The sequence below is a fragment of the Podarcis bocagei genome (genome assembly GCF_964188305.1).
Source record: "Podarcis bocagei genome assembly, chromosome: 7".
Lineage (NCBI taxonomy): Eukaryota > Metazoa > Chordata > Lepidosauria > Squamata > Lacertidae > Podarcis > Podarcis bocagei.
Genome location: NC_138132.1, coordinates 87,774,238 through 87,795,198, shown reverse-complemented (window position 1 = coordinate 87,795,198; position 20,961 = coordinate 87,774,238). Strand labels below are relative to the sequence as shown.

At 49.0% G+C, this 20,961-nt stretch overlaps 1 protein-coding gene across 1 annotated transcript in view; it reads right to left on the bottom strand.

The window, feature by feature from the left end:
• XPO7 (exportin 7) overlaps positions 1–20,961 on the bottom strand; it is a 56,940-nt gene that overhangs the window by 2,438 nt on the left and 33,541 nt on the right. The window contains exons 13-27 of the mRNA XM_081202963.1: positions 19,651–19,756; positions 18,330–18,465; positions 16,830–16,903; positions 15,915–15,995; positions 14,639–14,702; positions 12,306–12,414; positions 11,909–12,015; positions 7,197–7,285; positions 6,253–6,360; positions 5,211–5,293; positions 4,356–4,570; positions 3,325–3,463; positions 2,688–2,848; positions 1,081–1,179; positions 823–950 (exon numbers count right to left, since the gene is read on the bottom strand). Of these exons, the coding sequence (XP_081059089.1) occupies positions 823–950; positions 1,081–1,179; positions 2,688–2,848; positions 3,325–3,463; positions 4,356–4,570; positions 5,211–5,293; positions 6,253–6,360; positions 7,197–7,285; positions 11,909–12,015; positions 12,306–12,414; positions 14,639–14,702; positions 15,915–15,995; positions 16,830–16,903; positions 18,330–18,465; positions 19,651–19,756 (1,699 nt within the window). The remainder of the gene's footprint in view (positions 1–822; positions 951–1,080; positions 1,180–2,687; positions 2,849–3,324; positions 3,464–4,355; positions 4,571–5,210; positions 5,294–6,252; positions 6,361–7,196; positions 7,286–11,908; positions 12,016–12,305; positions 12,415–14,638; positions 14,703–15,914; positions 15,996–16,829; positions 16,904–18,329; positions 18,466–19,650; positions 19,757–20,961) is intronic.

Below are 20,961 nucleotides of genomic sequence, written 5' to 3'. Positions count from 1 at the left end.
GGGGGGGGGGAAATAAAGGAAAAAAATATTATTCCCCCCCAGGCGCGGGGCTGGGGCAGGGGAAGCCCGAGCTTCCCCTGCCCCCCGCCCCCAGAACAGGCAACTCTCCTCAAGCCGCGGGAGCCCAGCACCGGGCTCCCGTGCTTTGCGGAGAGCTGCGCGAAGCCTGGGCGCGCTGAGCTTGGCGCGCCCAGGCTTCAGCATGCAGGCAACTCTCCGCAAGCCGCGGGAGCCCAGTGCCGGGCTCCTGCACCTTATGGAGAGCTTCCTGAAGCCTGGAGAGCGAGAGGGGTCGGTGTGCACCGACCCCTCTCGCTCTCCAGGCTTCAGCGAAAGCCTGCATTCGCCCCATAGGACGCACACACATTTCCCCTTCATTTTTGGAGGGGGAAAAGTGCATCCTATAGGGCAAAAAATACGGTATATTCTTCTGCTCAGGGCCTTGCTAATTAGGAAATGCCAGGACTTAATGAGAAGGGCACGTGGGGGCAGAGGGGAAGACTGCTTTAAATACTTGCAAGTGCAGGGTACTTGCTTCTGCCCTCAAGTAAGAGTTACTGTGAACATTCCCCATTCCTAATATCCGCCCCGTGTCTGAGCCACTAGTGTTGCCCAGCAAATTCCAAGCAGCTCTTAAGGAGTTCATGACCTCATATGTTTTCCAGTGGAGCAACGTTACAGACAGAAGCTCTGGAGGCAAAGAGTCTCCCCTGATGCCTGCGATGGCTCCTGGAGGGCCTTGAGTTGCTGGCAGCCGCAGGGGAGATTTCCATCCCCAGCTGTTATGCAGTCTGCTCTCTGTAGCAGAGGAGAGATACTGACCTATCGCGATTCTTGGTGAGCAAATTACGCTCTATGCCTTCCATGAGATTTTCAAAGCAGAGGTGCATAGCTTGCTGCTTCTCTGGAGGCTGGCTGTTCACTATACTGTTCCGTAGGTCTGAGAAATACTGGAAAGGAGAGAAAAGAGGGGATGCTGGTTAAGTTATTCAAGGGGCTGTGCTGACAGGAGTCAGCATCTCCTGAGCACTCCTTTTAAGGAGTCCCAGCCGTTGAACAACTCTCTAAGAAGTGCCTTACCTTTTCATTGAGCAGTATCAAACCAAGAAGAGGCCGAGACATGGACCACTGATTCCTGCAGTCCTCAAAGATGATGATATTCAACACTGTTGATAGCATCTAGAAGGAATGAGCAAAATCAAGCTAGCTGTTACACTCTTCAGAGATCGCAGGGACTTTTTTTTGGGAAAGACGTATGACTGAATGGAACCATTTAAAGAGGGAAGGGTCTGCTGCATCTCTGATTGTAGGCAGTCAGTCAAGGAAACGTAACTCTGGGTGATGGTAATGTGCATCCCTAAGCACACCATCGAATCCCCGCGGCGGGGTGAGCTCCCGTCGTTCGGTCCCAGCTCCTGCCCACCTGGCATTTCGAAAGCACCCCTAAGTGCAAGTAGATAAATAGGTACTGCTTTATAGCGGGAAGGTAACGCCGTTTCCGTGCGCTGCGCTGGTGCTGGCTCGCCAGAGCAGCTTCGTCACGCTGGCCACGTGACCCGGAAGTGTCTCCGGACAGCGCTGGCTCCCGGCCTCTTAAGCGAGATGAGCACGCAACCCCAGAGTCGGTCACGACTGGCCCATACGGGCAGGGGTACCTTTACCTTTAAGCACACTAGAAGACTCATCCAGTCTGTTCAGTGACCTGGATGAGCATGACAGGTAATGATGGGCATCAGCTAAGTCACTACCCTTGCTGGGCTGGGGCACAGGCTCTCTCTTGCCCCGTCTAGTAGCCTTAACTGAGCCTTGGCAGGTGCACACAAGAATAGCCACACAATAATTCTCAAGCTTGCACTGAAAGGAAGAAGTAGGGAGGCCGCAAATTAGCATCTTGTTGCAGGTGCTTCCCGACTGGCCTCTCGCTCAGGAGAGCTGAGACGCATCATCAGCTCTGATGTGACAGGCTGGCAGCTCCATCAGGTCTCCTCTCCTGTCAACTGCTGGGACAGCCATTCTCCACCAGATGGCCTCAGTGGGAGACACAGGAAACCGGGCTTGTTCCATCTGCATTGCTAGATGCCCAGCTCCACCAGGCATCTCCTGCTCCTGAACTTTTTTAAAAAATAAGATTGTAAACCTGTAAGTAGAGACTGTCTTGTTTGGATTGTATGCAAGCCCCCCTGGGAGTCATTTTGCCCAAAGAATGGGATTTGTTGTTGTTGTTTAGTTGTGTCCGACTCTTCGTGACCCCATGGACCAGAGCACGCCAGGCACTCCTGTCTTCCACTGCCTCCCGCAGCTTGGTCAAACTCATGCTGGTAGCTTCGAGAACACTCTCCAACCATCTCGTCCTCTGTCGTCCCCTTCTCCTTGTGCCCGCCATCTTTCCCAGCATCAGGGTCTTTCCCAGGGAGTCTTCTCTTCTCATAAGGTGGCCAAAGTCTTGGAGACTCAGCTTCAGGATCTGTCCTTCCAGTGAGCACTCAGGGCTGATTTCCTTAAGAATGGAGAGGTTTGTTCTTCTTGCAGTCCATGGGACTGTCAAGAGTCTCCTCCAGCACCATAATTCAAAAGCATAAATTCTTCGGCAATCAGCCTTCATTATGGTCCAGCTCTCACTTCCATGAGTGTCATAGGATTAGCCAAGGAGGCCACCAGCTGCCACCACTACCTGCACCCCCCCTTACCTGCTGGATCATCTCTGGGTGCTGCTGCATGATGTGCAGGAACCGGTCGCTCTCCTGCGTCAAGGGGGCAGCCCTCTTCTTGGTGCTGCGGGAGAGCTGCTTGAAGAGATAGGTGACAATGTGGTCCAGGCAGGAGCAGCAGCCAGTGCAAACCATGGTGTCTACAAAGACAGGAAAGAAGGGGCAGAATGGGGTGACTCCCAATACCTCAAGGACCACCTCTCCCCATATGAAACGACCCTGACTATGATCGTCACCTGAGGCCTCTTCGTGTGCCTCCTCCACAGGAAGTCCAGAGGGTGGCAACACGAGAACGGGCCTTTTCAACAGTGGCTCCCCGTTACTGGAACGCTCTGCCCAAGGAGGCTCGCCTGGCGCCATCGTTCTGTATCTTTAATTATCTGTCTAGGTGCCTATGGCTGCAGGCTTGTGATGCATCTCAATTGCCCAGTCTCCTCCTCCTGACCCCTGTTCCACCACCACTGGCAGCTGCCTCACAGGGAGGCACCCCACAGGTCACTGGCCCCTTGTATCTTCCTGCCCACTGCTTCGTCTGCCCATACACCCCCGACTCCTCAGGATCCTGCCCATCCCTGACACATCCAAGGAGACACACAGAGAACATGGATACACTTACCTAGTGCTGTGAGACCTTCCGAAATGGAAGAAAGAATATACATGATTACGTGCGGCTCCAGGCTAGCTATAAAATTCATGTGGTCCTGGGTGAGTACTTCCAGTAATGAATAATAGGACTGGCTGAGTTTAGGGTAGTCCTGCAAACAAAGGAAGGGAGGGAGAATGCAGGTATGAGAGATGTGAAGAGTCATATCCTGGCGTGTCCCAAAACTGCTACAGGGAGCAACAGCACAGTGCTTATACAACCCCACTGCAACCCAGCTGTCAGAAGCAGTATTTTTCAAAGCATAACAGGGGAAATATAGCTTTTTGATTGTTGAGCTTGTGTAAGGCACTAGCCTATGTACTGTGAACCCTCAACACCAGAATTTCAAGGTGTGTGTTTGCAAAGAGAGGTGGTAAGTAAGAGGAGGAATTTGTGGTTTTATTCTCCACAGCACACTTCCTCGTTCTTCAGCATCTACCGACCAACTTCCCATTTGCATCCCACGACGCCATGTTAACCCCATGGTTTTGTCTAGCAAGGGGCATTAGCCTTACTGTCCAAATCACCTGTTAGTAGCAACATGCAGGATTCAGTGCAGACCTTGTAGCACAGGTTGTCAAAAACTACATGGAGGGGAAATACATAAAGGCATGAAAAAGGTGGATTCTTAACTTAAGCTCCGAGAAGGAAAAAACACTGATAGCAGGTTGCCCATCTGTGGCGCAGAGTAACTGCAAACCAACTGTGACACTTGTGCACAGGCAGCACAGTAAAACAAGGGGCTGTATGTGAAGCAGCGCTGAGCCAGGATCCCATCAGTGCAAGGATTATCAATAGTGCGACAGACCTTCTTCCCCTGCACGCCTGCAAATCTGTTGCAGGGGCTTCTCCAACACTCAAGCAGGTTTGAGGATTGTGCGGGGAGAAGTATTGTTGTGCTAGTGATAATCCTTGCGCTTATGGGAGGAGTTTGTGGAACGCTGCCCAAGGTGCCCCAAAGTGGGGGAAGGTTTGAGGGCCTGATGCAAGGCGGACAAGCTCACCAGAAGGTCGCTGTGGGGGATGGAGAGCAGGAGTTTGATGAAGGTTTGCAAGGCGTTATCAAGTGCGTCGTCCCCATACAGACGGAAGACACCGAAATTGACGTAGCTGCCGCTCAGGGCAGCTTTTAGCATGGAGAAGCAGATGGAAATCCCTTTGAGCTTCAAGGCATACACTTGATCCTTCGGAACCTCCCCCAAGGTTAGGATGCGATTTCCTGCAAAAGCATTTTTTAAAAGGCTAGTTATCTCAACTCTGCTCAGTACATTTCCCCTTTAACCTCAGCCCAGAGTGTATTATTCTCAGGAGGTCAACAGAGAAGTGGAAGTCAAAAAGCCACACTGAATGTGCAGGAGACTATTACTTCACTCTCAACAAATCGCCTTCACAAGGGGGTGAGGCCAATACCAATCTTTATATTGATACATAAAGGTGCTTTTTAATGTACTCCTGTTTTTAAACGTTATTTTATAACACAGCACAGTTTGCCCTCTGTTGCTGCTCGCTATGAGCTTTGGTTCTACTCTAAAATAACCCAAAAATTCATGTGAATGACCTAGCACAGAATGTAATTAGAGAAGAAAAAGTGAGACTATCAACAGCGACCTGGGAAAAGTGCTAGAGGGCAAGGAAGTTCTGGCCTGCCTGCCTGTCTTTTGGCAGGGTCTTTTCTCCCTCCTGCTCCAGGACTTCAGACAGCAGATCTGCTCCTTTAGAGGAGGTCTGTGACTGGAGAATGTTGCAGGCTGCCTCTTCCCCCCGTTTAAGGCCAGTCACGGAGTGGGGCATCCCTTGGCCATCCACTGCAACCTAGTGCAGCCCATCAAGTGACGCCCGTTCCCTTGAAAGAGACCTACCATAGGTAGTTATCATTTTACTCGTCTCCCGGAAGAGCAGGATGCCATTGGGTGAGGAGACATCAAACTGCAGCCTCTGGGATCTGGAAGGAAGCAACAAAGTTGTGAGTTGGCTGAAGTATGGGGAGAAAAAGAGCTGGAGCTCATATAATGGCCAATGATAGGCCCGTCCTCCATAAATTTAGCTATCCTTTTAAAAAGCCACCGAAAATAAAAAGCCGTTACGGTCTCTTGTGGAATTCCACAGACAAGTATGCGCTGCTCAAAGGACTACTTCTGGTTTGTCCAGATCTTCAGAGGCCCCTGCCAACAGAGGCAACCAGAGGGCTAAGGGTCTTCTATGCTGTTTCCAGGGAAAACTGACCTGGTTCCTGTGGTTACACTTAAGTTTCTTGTGAGTTTTATGTTGTGAACTGCCCTGTGATCTTTGGGTGAAGGGTGGTATCCAAATAAATAAATAAAATAAACAAATGTTTAAATGTTCTCCTGTGATTGTTTCTTGCATTGCTCTTTGTTAGTCAAGCGTGCGTATTCAGATTTATTTCATAAAATTTATACACTGTTTGCAAAAAAAAAGCAAGTGGTTTACATAAAAGGTAAAACAATATTATTATTATTATTATTAGTAATAATAATAGTAAGAAAAAATGACAACCGTAACTTAAGATTTTCAAAAAGTTTAAACAACAATAAACCAAAAACAGATTAAAACTCACACCAGCTTTCTAAACATCTGTGAAGGCTTGTCTAAACAAAAATGTGTTTCTTTAGCCAGCCAGCACCAAATAAGAGTATAATAAAGGCGCCTGCCCGGTGTCAAAAGGCAGGAATTTCCAAAGTGTAGGTGCCACCACACTAAAATAGTGAGTCCTTACAAATGCGGAATAGGTATTATGTGGCACCTGTAGTGGTGCCAGTTCCACCGATTGAAGCAGCCCAGTGGGCGTATATGGAGGCCCCTGCAGATATAAGAATGGCCGCCTTGCATTCCTAGGCAAGTCAGCCCTGGCCTAGCAGTTCCAATCCTCTTCCCCTCACCTACCTGTTGTGCACCAGCTCGGCCATCAACTTGAGCACAGGTGTGGTGCAGGCTGGGTCGTGGTACCAGAGCTCAACTGCCCGCTGCAGGATTGGCATGTAGGATGGGTAGCTGCGAGGCAGAGGTTAAGGAGGCAACACTGCTTCCAGGATGACTTTAAATATTCAGGTTCTTAAAACTCAGGGTGTTATTTGGCTAAAGGTAGGAGGGCAGGGGCACTCACAAAAGACACCTGATGTTGCCAGATTAGAGTGCAGATAATAAGCCTGAAAAGTGGATGAGTACTTTACTGGAGGGACGCGGGTGGCGCTGTGGGTTAAACCACAGAGCCTAGGGCTTGTCGATCAGAAGGTCAGCAGTTTGAATCCCCGCGACGGGGTGAGCCCCCGTTGCTCGGTCCCTGCTCCTGCCAACCTAGCAGTTCGAAAGCACGCAGTGCAAATAGATAAATAGGTACCACTCCGGCAGGAAGGTAAATGGCATTTTCCGTGCGCTGCTCTGGTTCGCCAGAAGCGGCTTAGTCATGCTGGCCACATGACCTGGAAGCTTTACGCCGGCTCCCTCGGCCAGTAAAGTGAGATGAGTGCCGCAACCCCAGAGTCGGCCACGACTGGACCTCATGGTCAGGGGTCCCTTTATCTTTATCTTACTGGATCCCTTTGGCTGAGATCCTGGTGGGATCCCACTGCCACCACTATGTCTGCACCTTATTGGTGGGTTCTCTTCCCTGGCCACAGTCATGCAGCGTCTCCAGATGTCAAGAAAAGAGGAATTCTACAGGTGGCATTCTGTGGCCCACAGGCCCTGCTTCTTGATCAGGGAAGCAGCTGAGAGCCTATCACCTGAGCTGCAGTATCGTCAGAAGGGTTGAAGGACACACAAGGCAGTTTTCAGCAGCGGCAGGAAGAAGTAAAGGGACATACATAAGGATTAAGGATTAAGGATACATCCACTCGAAGAGCATCATAAAGCTGGTCTTGGCGTTGAAGGCAAAGGCAATCCCCCTTAAATCTCTCACCAGGCCAACCAATGTCCTCTGTGTGAAGGGAGAGGTGTGGGTTAGGGGGAAGAAGCAACGGTAGAAATGGATACAGTATGATCACACCTTGTGCAGGGATTACGTTCTGAGGATGGTTCGTACATACAAAACCATGTGCACTAAAACCACTCCTTGGAACCACCACTGCACAAGTATCATTGCCTTCCAGACCAAGGCCAAGCAGGCCTTGCCCCCAAAGAAGGTGTAAAGCTTTTAAACATCCACCTTGCTTACCAAGGCAAGGGCTCTGGGATGTTCTTGCCAGTCATCCGAGTTCCACCGAGAGCATCCCAGAGCCCACCTGCTGAGCAGGACCTGCCCATTAAGCAAGTTCCTTCCCTGGAAGGAAAACTCGCTGCAAAAAGAGCTCTTAAACTCTCTTTGTGTGCACATAAACTGTGCAATTTCAACCAGCCCATTTTCAACCACACAAGGTTGAAATTGTGAGTCAACTGCACGTAAGATGAGATCGTGCTGTACTCCCTGAGCAACAGCATCGGAACACAGTTCAGCTCAGTGCTCATCTTCCCCCCTTAGTGGGAAGACACGGAGCACATTGCGTGCATCTCACTGGTGGTAAGTTCCCTTGAGAGTCGCCAGACACCGACATCTACAGGCCCATTGTCTCATTTGATACCACTCAAAGAAGAACAGTGGGACTTACTATGAATGTTCCTTGTGGTGGACGGAGGGTATCCAGAGGGAATTCTTCCTGCCCTCTCACTCACTCTCAAGGCAGGGCTTGTGCCCAAAAGGCAAGCAAACTGAAGCATCCATCAGGAGGAGGCTTGGCACAACGCCACTGGGACCAACCAAAAAGTCTGAATAATTGGCATTAAACTAAACCCCTCAAGATTAGGGAAGGAAGGAGAGGGATGCAACAGCCTCTAAGAAGAACAGGTCAGGGATACAATAGGGTGGTCCGATAAAGGACTCCGGGGGGCGTGGCCCTGTCCGAAGCCTATGGAGGTGTGGGCCAAAGGCACGCCCCTGAGCGGTGACCCGGGGGAGCTCCTAGTTGACGTGCCTCAGCAGGAGACTCCCCCTCTATGGTGTTAACCCTTCCCGTGTCTCCAGCAAATGGGATGGAGCCGGATAGCCGATAGGACCAATGCCTAAGCCAATGCCTCTCATTCCTGAATTCAATAAAGTTGTGGCCTAATTCGCCCATTTAACCTTAAATTATGGTGTCTTGTGTCTTTATTTATCCTTGGTGGGGGGCGGGAACTCGCCACACAACTGGCTTATGCCAGCAGCAGCAAAATAGCCAGGAACTAATATAGCCCCAACTCTCCTCGATGTTAAGCCTAGGTGGGTTCTCGGTCACTCAGTGGTGATGGGGCAGGCTTCTCTCTGCTGGCTAGAGATGAGGAACGGCCTGGTTCCTCTGGAGCAAAGAGTGCAGCCTCTGTGGAGTAGGGCTAGGCAGCCAGCTCATCTCCTCCACGATGCAACCTCTTCCTTCTTACCAGGACTTCCCAAGGTCTCTGGTCAGGAGATGGGATGATGGGAAAGATGGGGAACCTATTTCTTTGACACGCTTTGTTGGGAACCTCAAATGAATGGTGTACCTCGGGTTAAGTACTTAATTCTTTCTGGAGGTCCGTTCTTAAGCTGAAACTGTTCTTAACCTGAAGCAGCACTTTAGCTAGTGGGGCCTCCTGCTGCCGCTGCGCCGCCGGAGCACAATTTCTGTTCTCATCCTGAAGCAAAGTTCTTAACCTGAAGCACTAATTCTGGGTTAGCGGAGTCTGTAACCTGAAGTGTATGTAATCTGAGGTACCACTGTACTTTGCCATTCACCAGGCGACTTTGGCAATGCCAAAATGCTTCTGAATCACTTTGCGCACAGAAGGATTCAGACTCTGGTGTCCAAGTCTTGGTGACTTAGCCAGGCAGCCTTGATGATGTTGTATCACAGCAACTGAACCCTGGTCTCTGTGTTCGTCCCAGGAGAAGGATAAGCTTTGTGAAGACAATACAGGCAACAGTCTGAAAGGGTGGGCTCAGAGCTGGCGATATAGATTCCCAAGAAGTCTAGAGTGCCTCAGATGCATTGGAACATGCAGGTATGGCTTTACTATCAGAGGGGGTAAATCTGGTGGTTGCCTGGGCTCCTGTGATGGAGCAGAGTGCCTCCACTGCACAGGATGAAAAGGTACTCAAGATGCACAACTGCCTTCTAAGTCAACGTTTTCCCAGGCAAGAAAAATACCGGGCGTATACATCAAGAGGTGAACAAGACACGTATCTCAGTTAGTTACTCTACAGTGGTGCCCCGCAAGACAAATGCCTCGCAAGACAAAAAACTCGCTAGACGAAAGGGTTTTTCGGTTTTTGCGTTGCTTCGCTAGACGATTTTCCCTATGGGCTTGCTTCGCAAGACGAAAAACGTCTTGCGAGTTTGTTCGCTTTTTTCTTAAAGCCGCTTGAAGAGGCGCAGTTGCGACGGACCGTGCTTCACAAGACGAAAAACATTGCAAGACGAAAAGACTCGCGGAACGAATTAATTTCATCTTGCGAGGCACCACTGTATTTGTTTTCAGTATTTAAAATGCCATTTGTTTTGTTATTAGTTTTCCATTACTGAACAGGAGCAAGTGCATTTGACTTCGTTAATCTCACTGTTCCCGTTTCTTTCAGTAGCAGACCTAGCTAGTAATTTGCTGTCTAATTGCAGGGCTTTCCATCCAAATGACATAAAACTGAGAAGCACCCTACAACTCTTTAATGGTATCAGACTTGCCAAATTTCAAATGGAGAGGACAAACGGCCTGTTTTATAGGCAACTTTAAAAGGTGCAGACAGTGTCTGACTGCTCTCTTTTCCCGCTCTCTGCAACCAGTACAAGCTGTTCCAGTCAGTTTCCATTTTTTATCCCAAAAGAAACAAATGGCTTTCCCCCATTTAAAACTCATTCTTTGGAATTACCATTTGCTTTTATACTTAAAAGCAAATGGGGTTCGTTCACTTTGATTTTTTTTAAAAAAATCATTTAAAAAAGCAAACATACACCCCTACTGTACACCCCAAACATTTCTGAGAATCTGGAATTGTTTTGTACTGTGGCTATCAAGCAGATATTGCATTGCCAGGGAGGCTAGAGTGTATTTTTCTGAAGACCCGGACACTGGTGACATTAACTGGTGCCTTCCTTTTGCTGGAGTCAATGTACGGCCAAAACTGTTGCTAGGATGATCCCCTTCTTCTGCGTTTCTCCTTCCCGAAGGGAAGGTGTGAATTGTCAAGGGCACATTTGGCTGGGGCTGGGACTCTGGTTTGTTCTGGGAGCGATGGTGTCATCTGACATCAACGCTGCGCCCCGATTCTGCAATCCTCTAGCCCCCAGATGGGCGGGGTACAAATAAAGAGTAAAAATAATGTCTCAATTAGCCTGTAATCGAGGGCTTCTTCCCCGAATAGTTTGAGACTCTGATCAGGAACCACAGAAAGGTTTGTTTTAGAGGTTGTTTCCATGATTCAGTGTTTAGGCCATAAATTCATTCTAAGCACACCACCATCTTGTCGCAGGATGAGAAGAAAAGAAAAAAAAAGATGCATACAGGCTAGCATCTGCTGCCTGTGACAGTTTTAAGAATCCTGTGAAATGATCAGGGCCAGATAAGAGAAAAAGCCAGGGACAACCCCCCTCTGTTGCCAACTGGGGTATAAATGGGTGGGAAATAAATAAATAAATAAATAAATACCCACGGCGAGAGTCTGTTTGCTGAGTGGTTGTCTGCCCACTTCCCGCTGAATGAAATTAAGGACTGGCCATTGCTCTTTTCAGGCCAGGATTGCATGAGGAGCCTGATGGCTTTACAGTCCAGGTGGCAGGAAGCATCCTGAAAGCCCAATGAGGTCTGTATGCAGTGAGAAAAAATTTAAGTGGCCAAACACAGGCAGCCACCTAACTAAGCACTGAAGGAGGAGGAAGGGGAGGAAAAAAATTACTGGTAGCCAAAAGAGAACGAGGAAGTTCAGACGAGGCAGAAGGGCTCTGACAAATGCCTAGCCCAGAAGTAGGCAACCTAAGGCCCAGGGGCCAGATCCGGCCCAATTGCATTCTCAATCCGGCCTGCGGACGGTCCAGGGATCAAAGTGTTTTTACATGAGTAGAATGTGTCCTTTTATTTAAAATGCATCTTATTTGTGGGGTATAGGAATTCGTTCATTCCCCCCCCCCAACATAGTCCAGCCCCACACATGGTCTAAGGGACAGCGGACCGGCCCATGGCTGAAAAAGGTGGCTGACCTCTGGTCTAGCCTCAACAGCAGGCAGGACCAGGAATTTGAGGGGTGTGTGTGTTGAGGGAAAGCCTCCTCCTAATGGCCTGATGCACTATGCTTGATTTGTAAAAGACCTGCCTTGAGCCCAAGTCAAAGGATACCGTCCTCCATTGACAGGTAATCCCTGCTTCAGATTCTGAAGGAGGCTGGCCATCGCTAGAGACTGTATGTGGAAGAGCCCTCTAGGTTGCACACACAAGCTGAGAGAGAGCCTCCAAGCCAGGTTTTGCCAACTAGGTGCCCACTACAAGTTTGGGACTCCAGTTTGCATCAGTCCCAGTGAGCAGGGCCATTGGCTGATGGGTTAAGCTGAAGTCCAGAATGTTTTACCTTTGCCTCCTGCTCATTGAAGGTGTTGGTGCTGAACATCTGCGCCACCGTCTCGAAGGCAGCTGTGAGGGGCAGCATAAACTGCTCATACTGATCCTCGTCCTCCCCTGGAAGAGAGGCATGAAGGACTGTTATCTTCTACAGCCCTGTGCACAGCAACACACGCCACAAATCTGGGGTCGCCGTTAGCAGAACTAATTCTCCTCAATTGGCCCGTCTAGTGAACTTTGGGGTGCTAACGTGTACAAGATAAAGATCAACATTCAGATTCCTCCCCACCCCTGCCTAGCAGATTTGTTTGCTTTACAGGAAGTTAACTTATTAACTGCCCCTACCAATAATTAAATTAGTTAAGACTAGAAAAGTCTAGTGGGCCCGTAAGAACAGAGTGCAATACCTAGGTCCACCATGAGGAGGCGCCCAAGTGCAGTGTAGAAAGTTGTCCGACATCTCATATCACTCAGGTTGGACTGATTGTTAATACCCAGGAACGAAAAGTGCTCACTCTGTTGAAGAACAAAAATTAGGTTATTGAGGAGCAGCTGGTCAGGGAGTGAAGGGGCAGGTTTTGTGCCCACACTGGCCAGTCAAGAGCACGCTGTCTTCCTCGTCCTGCTTTCGGCAGTTGAGGCAGCTTGACTAGAATTTGGTCATCAATCCCAGCTGTCAAGTGCCTGTAGGTCCACTAGATTACTTGCAATGCACAGGGTTTTTCACTTACTCAAGTGTCATGATTTAGGCGTGGTTTTGAAATTCAATTTGAATTGTCAACAGAAGTGTGAATAACAGGAAATTATAGCAAAACATCCTCTTTTTAGTATTTACTTGCACAATTTGTAGCACTTTAGCTACATTTGGAATGCTATCACCAATACTAGGCAGCCATAGAAAGGCCTGGACCTGTGCATACAAGGCAGAGCTGCCATGAGATTGTGGGGCACGGCAGACAAATGTGGATGACTCAAGTCAAATGCCCAAGCATTGTAAAGGTAACAGGCGAAGCAACTTTGAACCGGTCTGTATCCTGAAAATTAACAACTGCAAAAAGCTATGCAAACCCTTACCAAAAGGACTAGAACAGCCTAGAAAACAGACCTTTAGCACCTTCCTGAGGTCATTAGCTAATGGGGAAGAAAAAGGCAAGGATCCTGACAAGCTTCTCTTCACAAGGGCTGGGGGCATGTGTTTATTTAAAATATTTTAATCCCAGGCTCAAAGCAACTCTCATACACTCCAGAAAAAAAAACATTTTGCATACTTTCTACACCAAGAGTAGGCAACCTAAGGACTGTGGGCCGAATGCGGCCCAATCGCCTTCTCAATCCGGCTCACAGACGGTCTGGGAATCAGCGTGTTTTTACGTGAGTAGAATGTGTGCTTTTATTAAAAATGCATCTCTGGGTTATTTGTGGGGCATAGGAATTCATTCATTCCCCCCCCCAATATTCTGTCCCCCCACATGGTCTGAGGGACGGTGGACCGGCCCACGGCTGAAAAAAGTTGCTGACCCCTGCTCTACACAGCAAGAGGAACTGGTCTCTCTCTTGCTTCTGCTTGTATTTCGGATGCTTTGATATCTCAGATCCAGGGTTGTGGAGGTGTGTGCAAAGGAGATGACAGACAGACTAGAAACTCATGCAGTGGGGGCTAAGGGGCCTGCCTAGCTACCTGGGGATGCAATAGTCATTTCCAGGCAAGCAGAAAGACAAGGCTTTTATAAACTGAAAGGGTTCTCTCTCTTTTAGGGCAGGTCTGCAGGCCGGATTTGAGGGTCCGAAACAGTCACAGCAGACATCCCAGAGCTCCGTTGCCATGCGGATTTGGGGACAAACCTTTGTAGGAAGGACAATGGGTTCTGCCCAAGAACAAAACAGCAGGCTTCTGGCAATCTTGAAGGGCAGCCGTGTTCCAAACACGTAGCCCAGCCTCTAGATCTGAGCTTCCCAAAGTGGGTGGTACGTCTCCTTCCGGAGTGTGGGGGATGACCTGGGGGGGTGCTAAGAGGCAGGAGGGCAGCAGAGGGGCACCGGAGGTGTAAATGAGTGATAAGCTTTGGAAACCTGGCATCACTGGATCGAGTTCACCAATTTTGTTTAATTAATTGAACTAATTGTCTTTTGGATAAATGTACAATTAATGGTTTCTGTTTTGAATTTTACTGTGCTATTATCTGCCTTACTGGGCTGTGCAAACCACTATTCTGTATGTTTTTTATAGGGTGGCGGCACTGTGGATAAGCTTATGGAACCAAAGGAGTGGGACCTCAAAAATGTTTGGGAACCACTGATCTAGAATAACTCATTTGTGGCATATCTACAAAGACTAGTGAGGAACTGAGCCAAGAATGCTGGGGGTGTCGCATGGGAATTGGAGGGGGCGGCACAGAGGCTGCTAGTACTGCTGCCCTCAATTCCTCAAGTTACAGTCTCTCTGAATCTCTGCCTGTCTCTCACATTGTCAGCACAGAGGCCTCCCATGATGATTCATGCATGGATGTAGGAGAATTTTGCCATCTAGAAGCACGGCATGAAAAGCCACCACAGGGGGCAGCGCAGCACAAGCAACAACCCTTGAGAGGAGGCATGAGAGCTGCCATGTATTCAGCAGAGACCTTGGGAACAGAAGCTACCTGGGCCAGGAAGACTTCATCCTAAGGAACAATCAAGGACACCTTTCACCGTGCAAATCCACTCAACCTCAGTGAAGCACCAGAAATGGCTGAAAGCTTACCGTGTGATTGTTCAGCATGAACTGCACAGCGCTGAGTTTCACCAGTTTCCTAACGCTGCTGTAGGTAGAAGCCATGTTAAGGAAACAGCATCAGTCAAAAACTGGTTAGAAAGCCCTGGGAGGATGAAGGGATGGTTCCTGGGATTGCCAACAAGGTAGCCTCATGCAAACCTGGGAAGATGGGTTCCTCAACCTGGTACTCTCCAGATTGTTCTGACTACAACTTCCATCAGCCCCAGCCAGCGTGACTGCAGTTGCATTCACACACTCCGTCCCTGACCCACAGGTCAGCTTGGCTAGTGACCCTAAGAACTTGATAAGTGCCTGCTGGATCAGGCAAATGGTCCATCCAGACCAGCGTTCTGCTCTCACGGCGGCCAACCAGATGCCTGTGGGAAACTGGCAATTGCGATCTGACCACAAGAGCCACTCTCCTTCCGTGGTTTCCAGTAATGGATTTTCAGAAACACTGCTGCCTCTAACTGTGGGAGCAGAACATAGCCACAAAGCGATTTCCACTTTCCTTCTGCTGTGTGCAAGTTACCTGCTCTGCAAGTACATTCATGTGGTAGATCTCCAGGACTGCAGAGATTAATCTGCATCGGGCTGGGAGTTGAAAAGGCAACGTCTGGGTCCTCTTCCAGCCCATAATTATTAATAGTTTGCTTTTTAAAATCCTAGTTGCACCTACCCAACTAGACTAAGCTTCTTCCCCAATTTATCTGCACTTTATAAATACAAAGCGAGTTAAGAAAATGAACTTAACCTGTTCTAGTGCAAAAAGAGTTTGGATTTGATATCCCGCTTTATCACTACCCGAAGGAGTCTCAAAGCGGCTAACAATCTCCTTTTCCCTTCCTCCCCAACAACAAACACTCGGTGAGGTGAGTGAGGCTGAGAGACTTCACAGGAGTGTGACTGGCCCAAGGTCACCCAACAGCTGCATGTGGAGGAGTGGAGACCTGAACCCGGTTCACCAGATTATGAGTCTATCGCTCTTAACCACTACACCACACTGGAGCTCTACAAAACCCTAGTACTTAGCTGGAATCAATCACCTAGGGGGTAGGGGCCATTTTTTTCTGGGCAAAATGAGAAATGGGATGATGATTTTGAGGCAGACCAAAGTTATCAAGTGCCAGACTGGAAATGGGACGGTGAGCCCTGAAGGACATCAAAGCAAGGAAGCCTGGCTTTGCCTGACAGCTGCATGCAACTGTGACGACGTGTCCGTTGGGTGCCCAAACCCAAGGAAGAGGTCTGCTGAAAAGGATATCCAATGGAGAGGTCGTTGAGAAGCTGTAGTGTCTTGGAGGTGATCGGCTCACACCGCCCCCAGTACTTCAGGTTGGTGATGCTAGAAGGGGAGGAAAAAAAAAGGCGCTCAGATTCAAGACTGCCCCTCCTTTCTCTCACCCGTTTCCATCCTCCCCTAAAGCCACAGACAACGACACAAGCCAGAAAAGACCAGCGTAAAGTCACAGTACTTACATTTGGTTGACTAGAAAATTATCCTTCAGATAATCTTCACTACTTGGATCCCAAAGCTACACTGGCCCAAACTCAGGGCCCGTGGAATGCTGTGGCACTGATGGGCCGATTTCTGCAGCAAGGGCAAGAGAATCCTGCGGCAGTGACAACATGCCCCTCTGCCGTGAGGCAACCTGCCCCTTCCACCACCGGCTGCAGAATTCCAGAAGCCCTTGTGAAGAGTCTCACCCAGCAGCCACAGGCCTCAAGGTGGGCAGCCAAGGGCTTATTCAGCCTGGGGGCTAGGGAGGGAAGTGCTTGACCCCCTTGGCCCCTCAGGAGCTCGACTGGCTCATCCCAGGCCACACTTCCAAGAAGGGAGCCTTCAACCATTTAAAACTAAGTAATGCTACCCGGGGGTGAGCAGGAGCAGAACAGTCCTGCCTTGGAAGGTGGCTGGCGTGCAAAACAGAGCATGCCTTTTCACTCCTGCCTAGGCAGGTGAAACTGCTGCTGGGAGGAGAAATCTCATGTGGGGGAAGGTGTAGAGGAGGAGGACAGGTGCATCTCTGGAGCAGCCTATCAGCCAAACTCAGGCCCAAAGTTCAGCCTGTAGCCTGGAGGTGTTCCTGCTCTAGTCTCTGAGCATCCCAGCAGAGGCTCAAGGGCTTCAGAGATGTATGATGGACAAGTGCAACTGGCAAGGAGTCAGAACACTTACATTTTCCCTATGAAGACACTCAGGACCATGGTCTCATCGTTCAGCCCAAGGACCTCCGAGAGCCGCCGATATAGCTAGAAGCGGAAAACAAAGTCAAGCTTAGAGGCTTCAGTAGAAATTGTTGTTTTCCTTTAAGACCAAAGGTGCCTGGAGGAAACAGAAGCCTAGCAGGTCAGGAAAAAGAAAACACAACACTCAATGGCTGTTTAGTACGGCACCTGCCTCCTAGAATCTATTAATAATAATAATAATAATAATAATAATAATAATAATAATAATAATAATAACAAAATACTTTTAATTATATCCCGCCCTCCCCAGCCGAAGCCGGGCTCAGAGCGGCTAACAACAATAAAAGTAACACAGTTTACATAAAATCAATCAATTAATTAAAATGCATTCTAAAATCAATTCATTCTATAATCAACTCAAAATCAAATTAATGGCAACCACTGGGCTAGAGTTCTATGAGGATTACCGAAGGAGGGGGTCAGGCTGTGCCTTGGCCAAAGGCCTGATGGAACAGCTCTTGTCTTACAGGCCCTGCAGAAAGATGTCAAGTCCTGCAGGGCCCCATTCTCTTGTGACAGAGCATTCCACCAGATCGGGGCCACGGCTGAAAAAGCCCTGGCTCTGGTTGAGGCCAGCCTAACCTCCCTGTGGCCCGGGATCTCCAAGATGTTTTTCTTTGAAGACCGTAAGGTCCTCCGTGGGACATACCAGGAGAGGCAGTCCCGTAGGTACGAGGGTCCTAGGCCGTGTAGGGCTTTAAAGGTTAAATCCAGCACCTTAAACCTGATCCTGTACTCCACCGGGAGCCAGTGCAGCTGGTATAGCACCGGTTGAATGTGATTCCATGGCGAGGACCCCGTAAGGAGTCTCGCCGCGGCATTCTGCACCCGCTGGAGTTTCTGTGTCAGTCTCAAGGGCTGCCCTGTGTAGAGTGAGTTACAATAATCAAGCCTGGAGGTTATTAAGAATACAAGAGCCTGCTGCAACAGGCCAATGGCCCATCTAGTCCAGCATCCTGTTCTCACTTTGGTTTGGCAGTATTTGAGCACAAAACCACTCTCCCCTCCAGTGCTTTCCAGCAACTGGTATTCAGAAGCGTTTCGGCCTAACCATGGAGGCAGAGCATAGTTATTGTGGCCAGAGGTCATCAATAGCTATACAGAGCTCACGCTTTCTTTCCTGCTGCTTGTGGGGTGGGTCTTTCAGGCTTCACAGCCATGCTGCCCTCTGTCTAGCCCAGACCTCACCCAGGTATTCTCCATTTGGAGGCAGCTGCATTCACTTGGAACTCCTCCAAGCACCCTGCACCTCTTGATTTGGGTACGGAGAAAACATTTGACTTCTTTGGCCACTAGCCTTAACTGTGGCTGACTTCAAACAGCCAGCAATTCACAAAAAAGCAGTCGCAGGTGGAGCCTTTCATTATGGCATGAGAGCCAGGTAGGCCCGAAAACATAAAAGCCACTAGGAGGAAGAGGAGGCATTTACCTTGGAAGACTTCTGCACCTGGTCTCCGATGTAGATCTTCCGGAACTGCTCAAAGAAGCTCAGCATGGCAAGCTCGAGCTTCTCATTGCCGGCCTGAGCCAGGCGCGAGTCGGTTAGGTTCATGAGCTGAAGAACCCTAGAGAGGTAACAAGTGAGGGGGTGGGAATTGAAGGTCATGCAACATCACAGAGGCTCAGTACTTAGCCAGCAAGTTTGAGATTGCCCCTGCCATGAGGAAAGGTGCCTCTTGTTACCCCATGTTAGATGAACGCAGGCATTAAGAGCATGAGCTGCAGAACTCTGCACAAACTTTTGACACTAGGAGAGGGGGCTAACTGCAGGGCAGACACTTGTGTCACTGGACACCAGACTAAAGATGCAGCCACAGGACAGTTAGGTAGCCTGCGGCCATGACAGTCACCACTGGAAGGTGCCTCTGAGACGCAGAACTTGCTCCAGTTCACTGGTGTCCAACCACCAGCTAGCAGCATGCAAGAAGAAAGAGTTCTAGCAGTGGGCAGAGGGAATATTCAGTCAGGCTTCTGTGCTCTCTGCAGGCTGAAAATGACTCAATGCACTGCCCAAACTTTTATGTAGGATTCAAGCCAAAGAGGGTGTAGTGGTTTTTCTTTGATTAAACACTCCAGTTGTGATGTTTAAAACAGCTTTTACTTGGTCAGAACAACAGCAACCATTGGGAACTCACAAAAGCAGCGTTCAAAGGCTTGTGAGTAAACACAGGCATATCTAGTGGCATTCCTGTGCATTAACTTTACACAAGCAGAAAAATTAAGTCACAATTTCAGAGGAAAAGCATGCATGCGTGATCAGAGATGGATGCCGCAACTGGCGTGGATTAATTGAAGAAAATCCACCACAAGGGCTTAAAAGTCTCCCAGGGATCCCTGACCTGTGTGGAATTTTAAGTATTCAGTCAAATTCAAAATGCTTCTCGCCCAACATTTTCTGCTGTTTTAGAAGTGTTTTCGACACTTTCTTAATTATGTTTTACCCCGGAATGCACAACTTGTATTTGGCAAGAGGAACCTTTCTATGTGCAATCAGTCTCTGCGGAATAAGATGGAGATTTGTATAATCTATTCTGCTTCCACTAATTCTGGGATGGACGCTCCTCAGAGTTCAAACTTGCGCAGTACACAGCCCTCGTGATAATCCTGAAGGTAAGAGCAGCCACAGAGCTGCGCCACTAATTCTCCCACCCACCCATCCCAGATAACAGCTCTTCATTATGGCCCTTTCCATATTCTAGTGTTTTCAGCATGAAGAAACCAGGGCTGCTAAGGAATCCAACGGCTCCTACCGACAAACCAGCTCGCCGTCCATTGCGTCCTGCTCATCTGTGCTGGCAAATGACACTCGGCCACCAATCACAGCCCCAATGATATAGACGAGCCACGTCAGGCGTCCTGAAACCAGAAGAGCAAGAGTCCTGATCCACAGAAGTGTTTCCCTGAAAAGCTAAGATCAAGGTCCAACAACTGGGGAAGGTGGGATTCCCTTGCATCTACAGTCCATACTAAAAATATCTCAACCACTGTACTTCTGAAAAAAAGGGAGGAGTGAGTGAGTTTCTACTGTTTTCCTGACAATCTGTTGCATTGCTGATCTGTTCTTATAGTTAGACCTACACTGGCTCCCAGTACGTTTCTGAGCACAATTCAAAGTGTTGGTGCTGACCTTTAAAGCCCTAAACGGCCTCGGTCCAGTACACCTGAAGAAGCGTCTCCACCCCCATCGTTCTGCCCGGACACTGAGGTCCAGCACCGAGGGCCTTCCGGCGGTTCCCTTACTGAGAGAAGTCAAGTTACAGGGAACCAAGCAGAGGGCCTTCTCGGTAGTGGCGCCCGCCCTGTGGAACGCCCTCCCACCAGATGTCAAAGAGAAGAATAACTACCAGACTTTTAGAAGACATCTGAAGGCAGCCCTGTTTAGGGAAGCTTTAAATGTTTAATAGGTTATTGTATTTTAGTGTTTTGTTGGAAGCCACCCAGAGTGGCTTCGGAAACCCAGCCAGATGGGTGCGGTATAAATAATAAATTATTATTATTATTATTAGAAGCAGTGGTTTTAAATATTATTATTATTATTAGAAGCAAGTGGTTTTGCTGCGGCTCCACCGTGGGGGTTGAGGAAGGCCGCTCCCTCCTGTAGGCACACTCCTCCAGGCCTAGGGGGCGGGGCCCACACTCGCCACCGCTACTGTTTTAAGGACACTGATGTTGCCGCGGCAAATGCTTAATATGTTTTTATATATTTTAAAATGTTTTATAGGGGTTTTTATTTTTTACTTTGTTGTCCCACCGTGAACGGTGGTTTTTATTGATGTATTTCTATTTTGTTCTGTTTTAGTTTGGTTTGGGGTTGGCTATTGAGTGGGGTGGGGATTTGTTGTGTTGGTACAATTGTTTTGATTTGACTTGTTTCTGTTCTGTAAATGGAGGTTGGTTTGAGGCTTGGGATTGCTACCGTGGAGGGGCGAGGGAGGTATGGCGGTGGGGGCAGATGTCATAGGCGAAGGGGATCGAGATATGGATATGCTCGTACCCCTTCCAATCTGCGCCCCATCCCGAGAGACGAGGGTAGGGTGAGCAAGGATTACTCACCTCCGTCA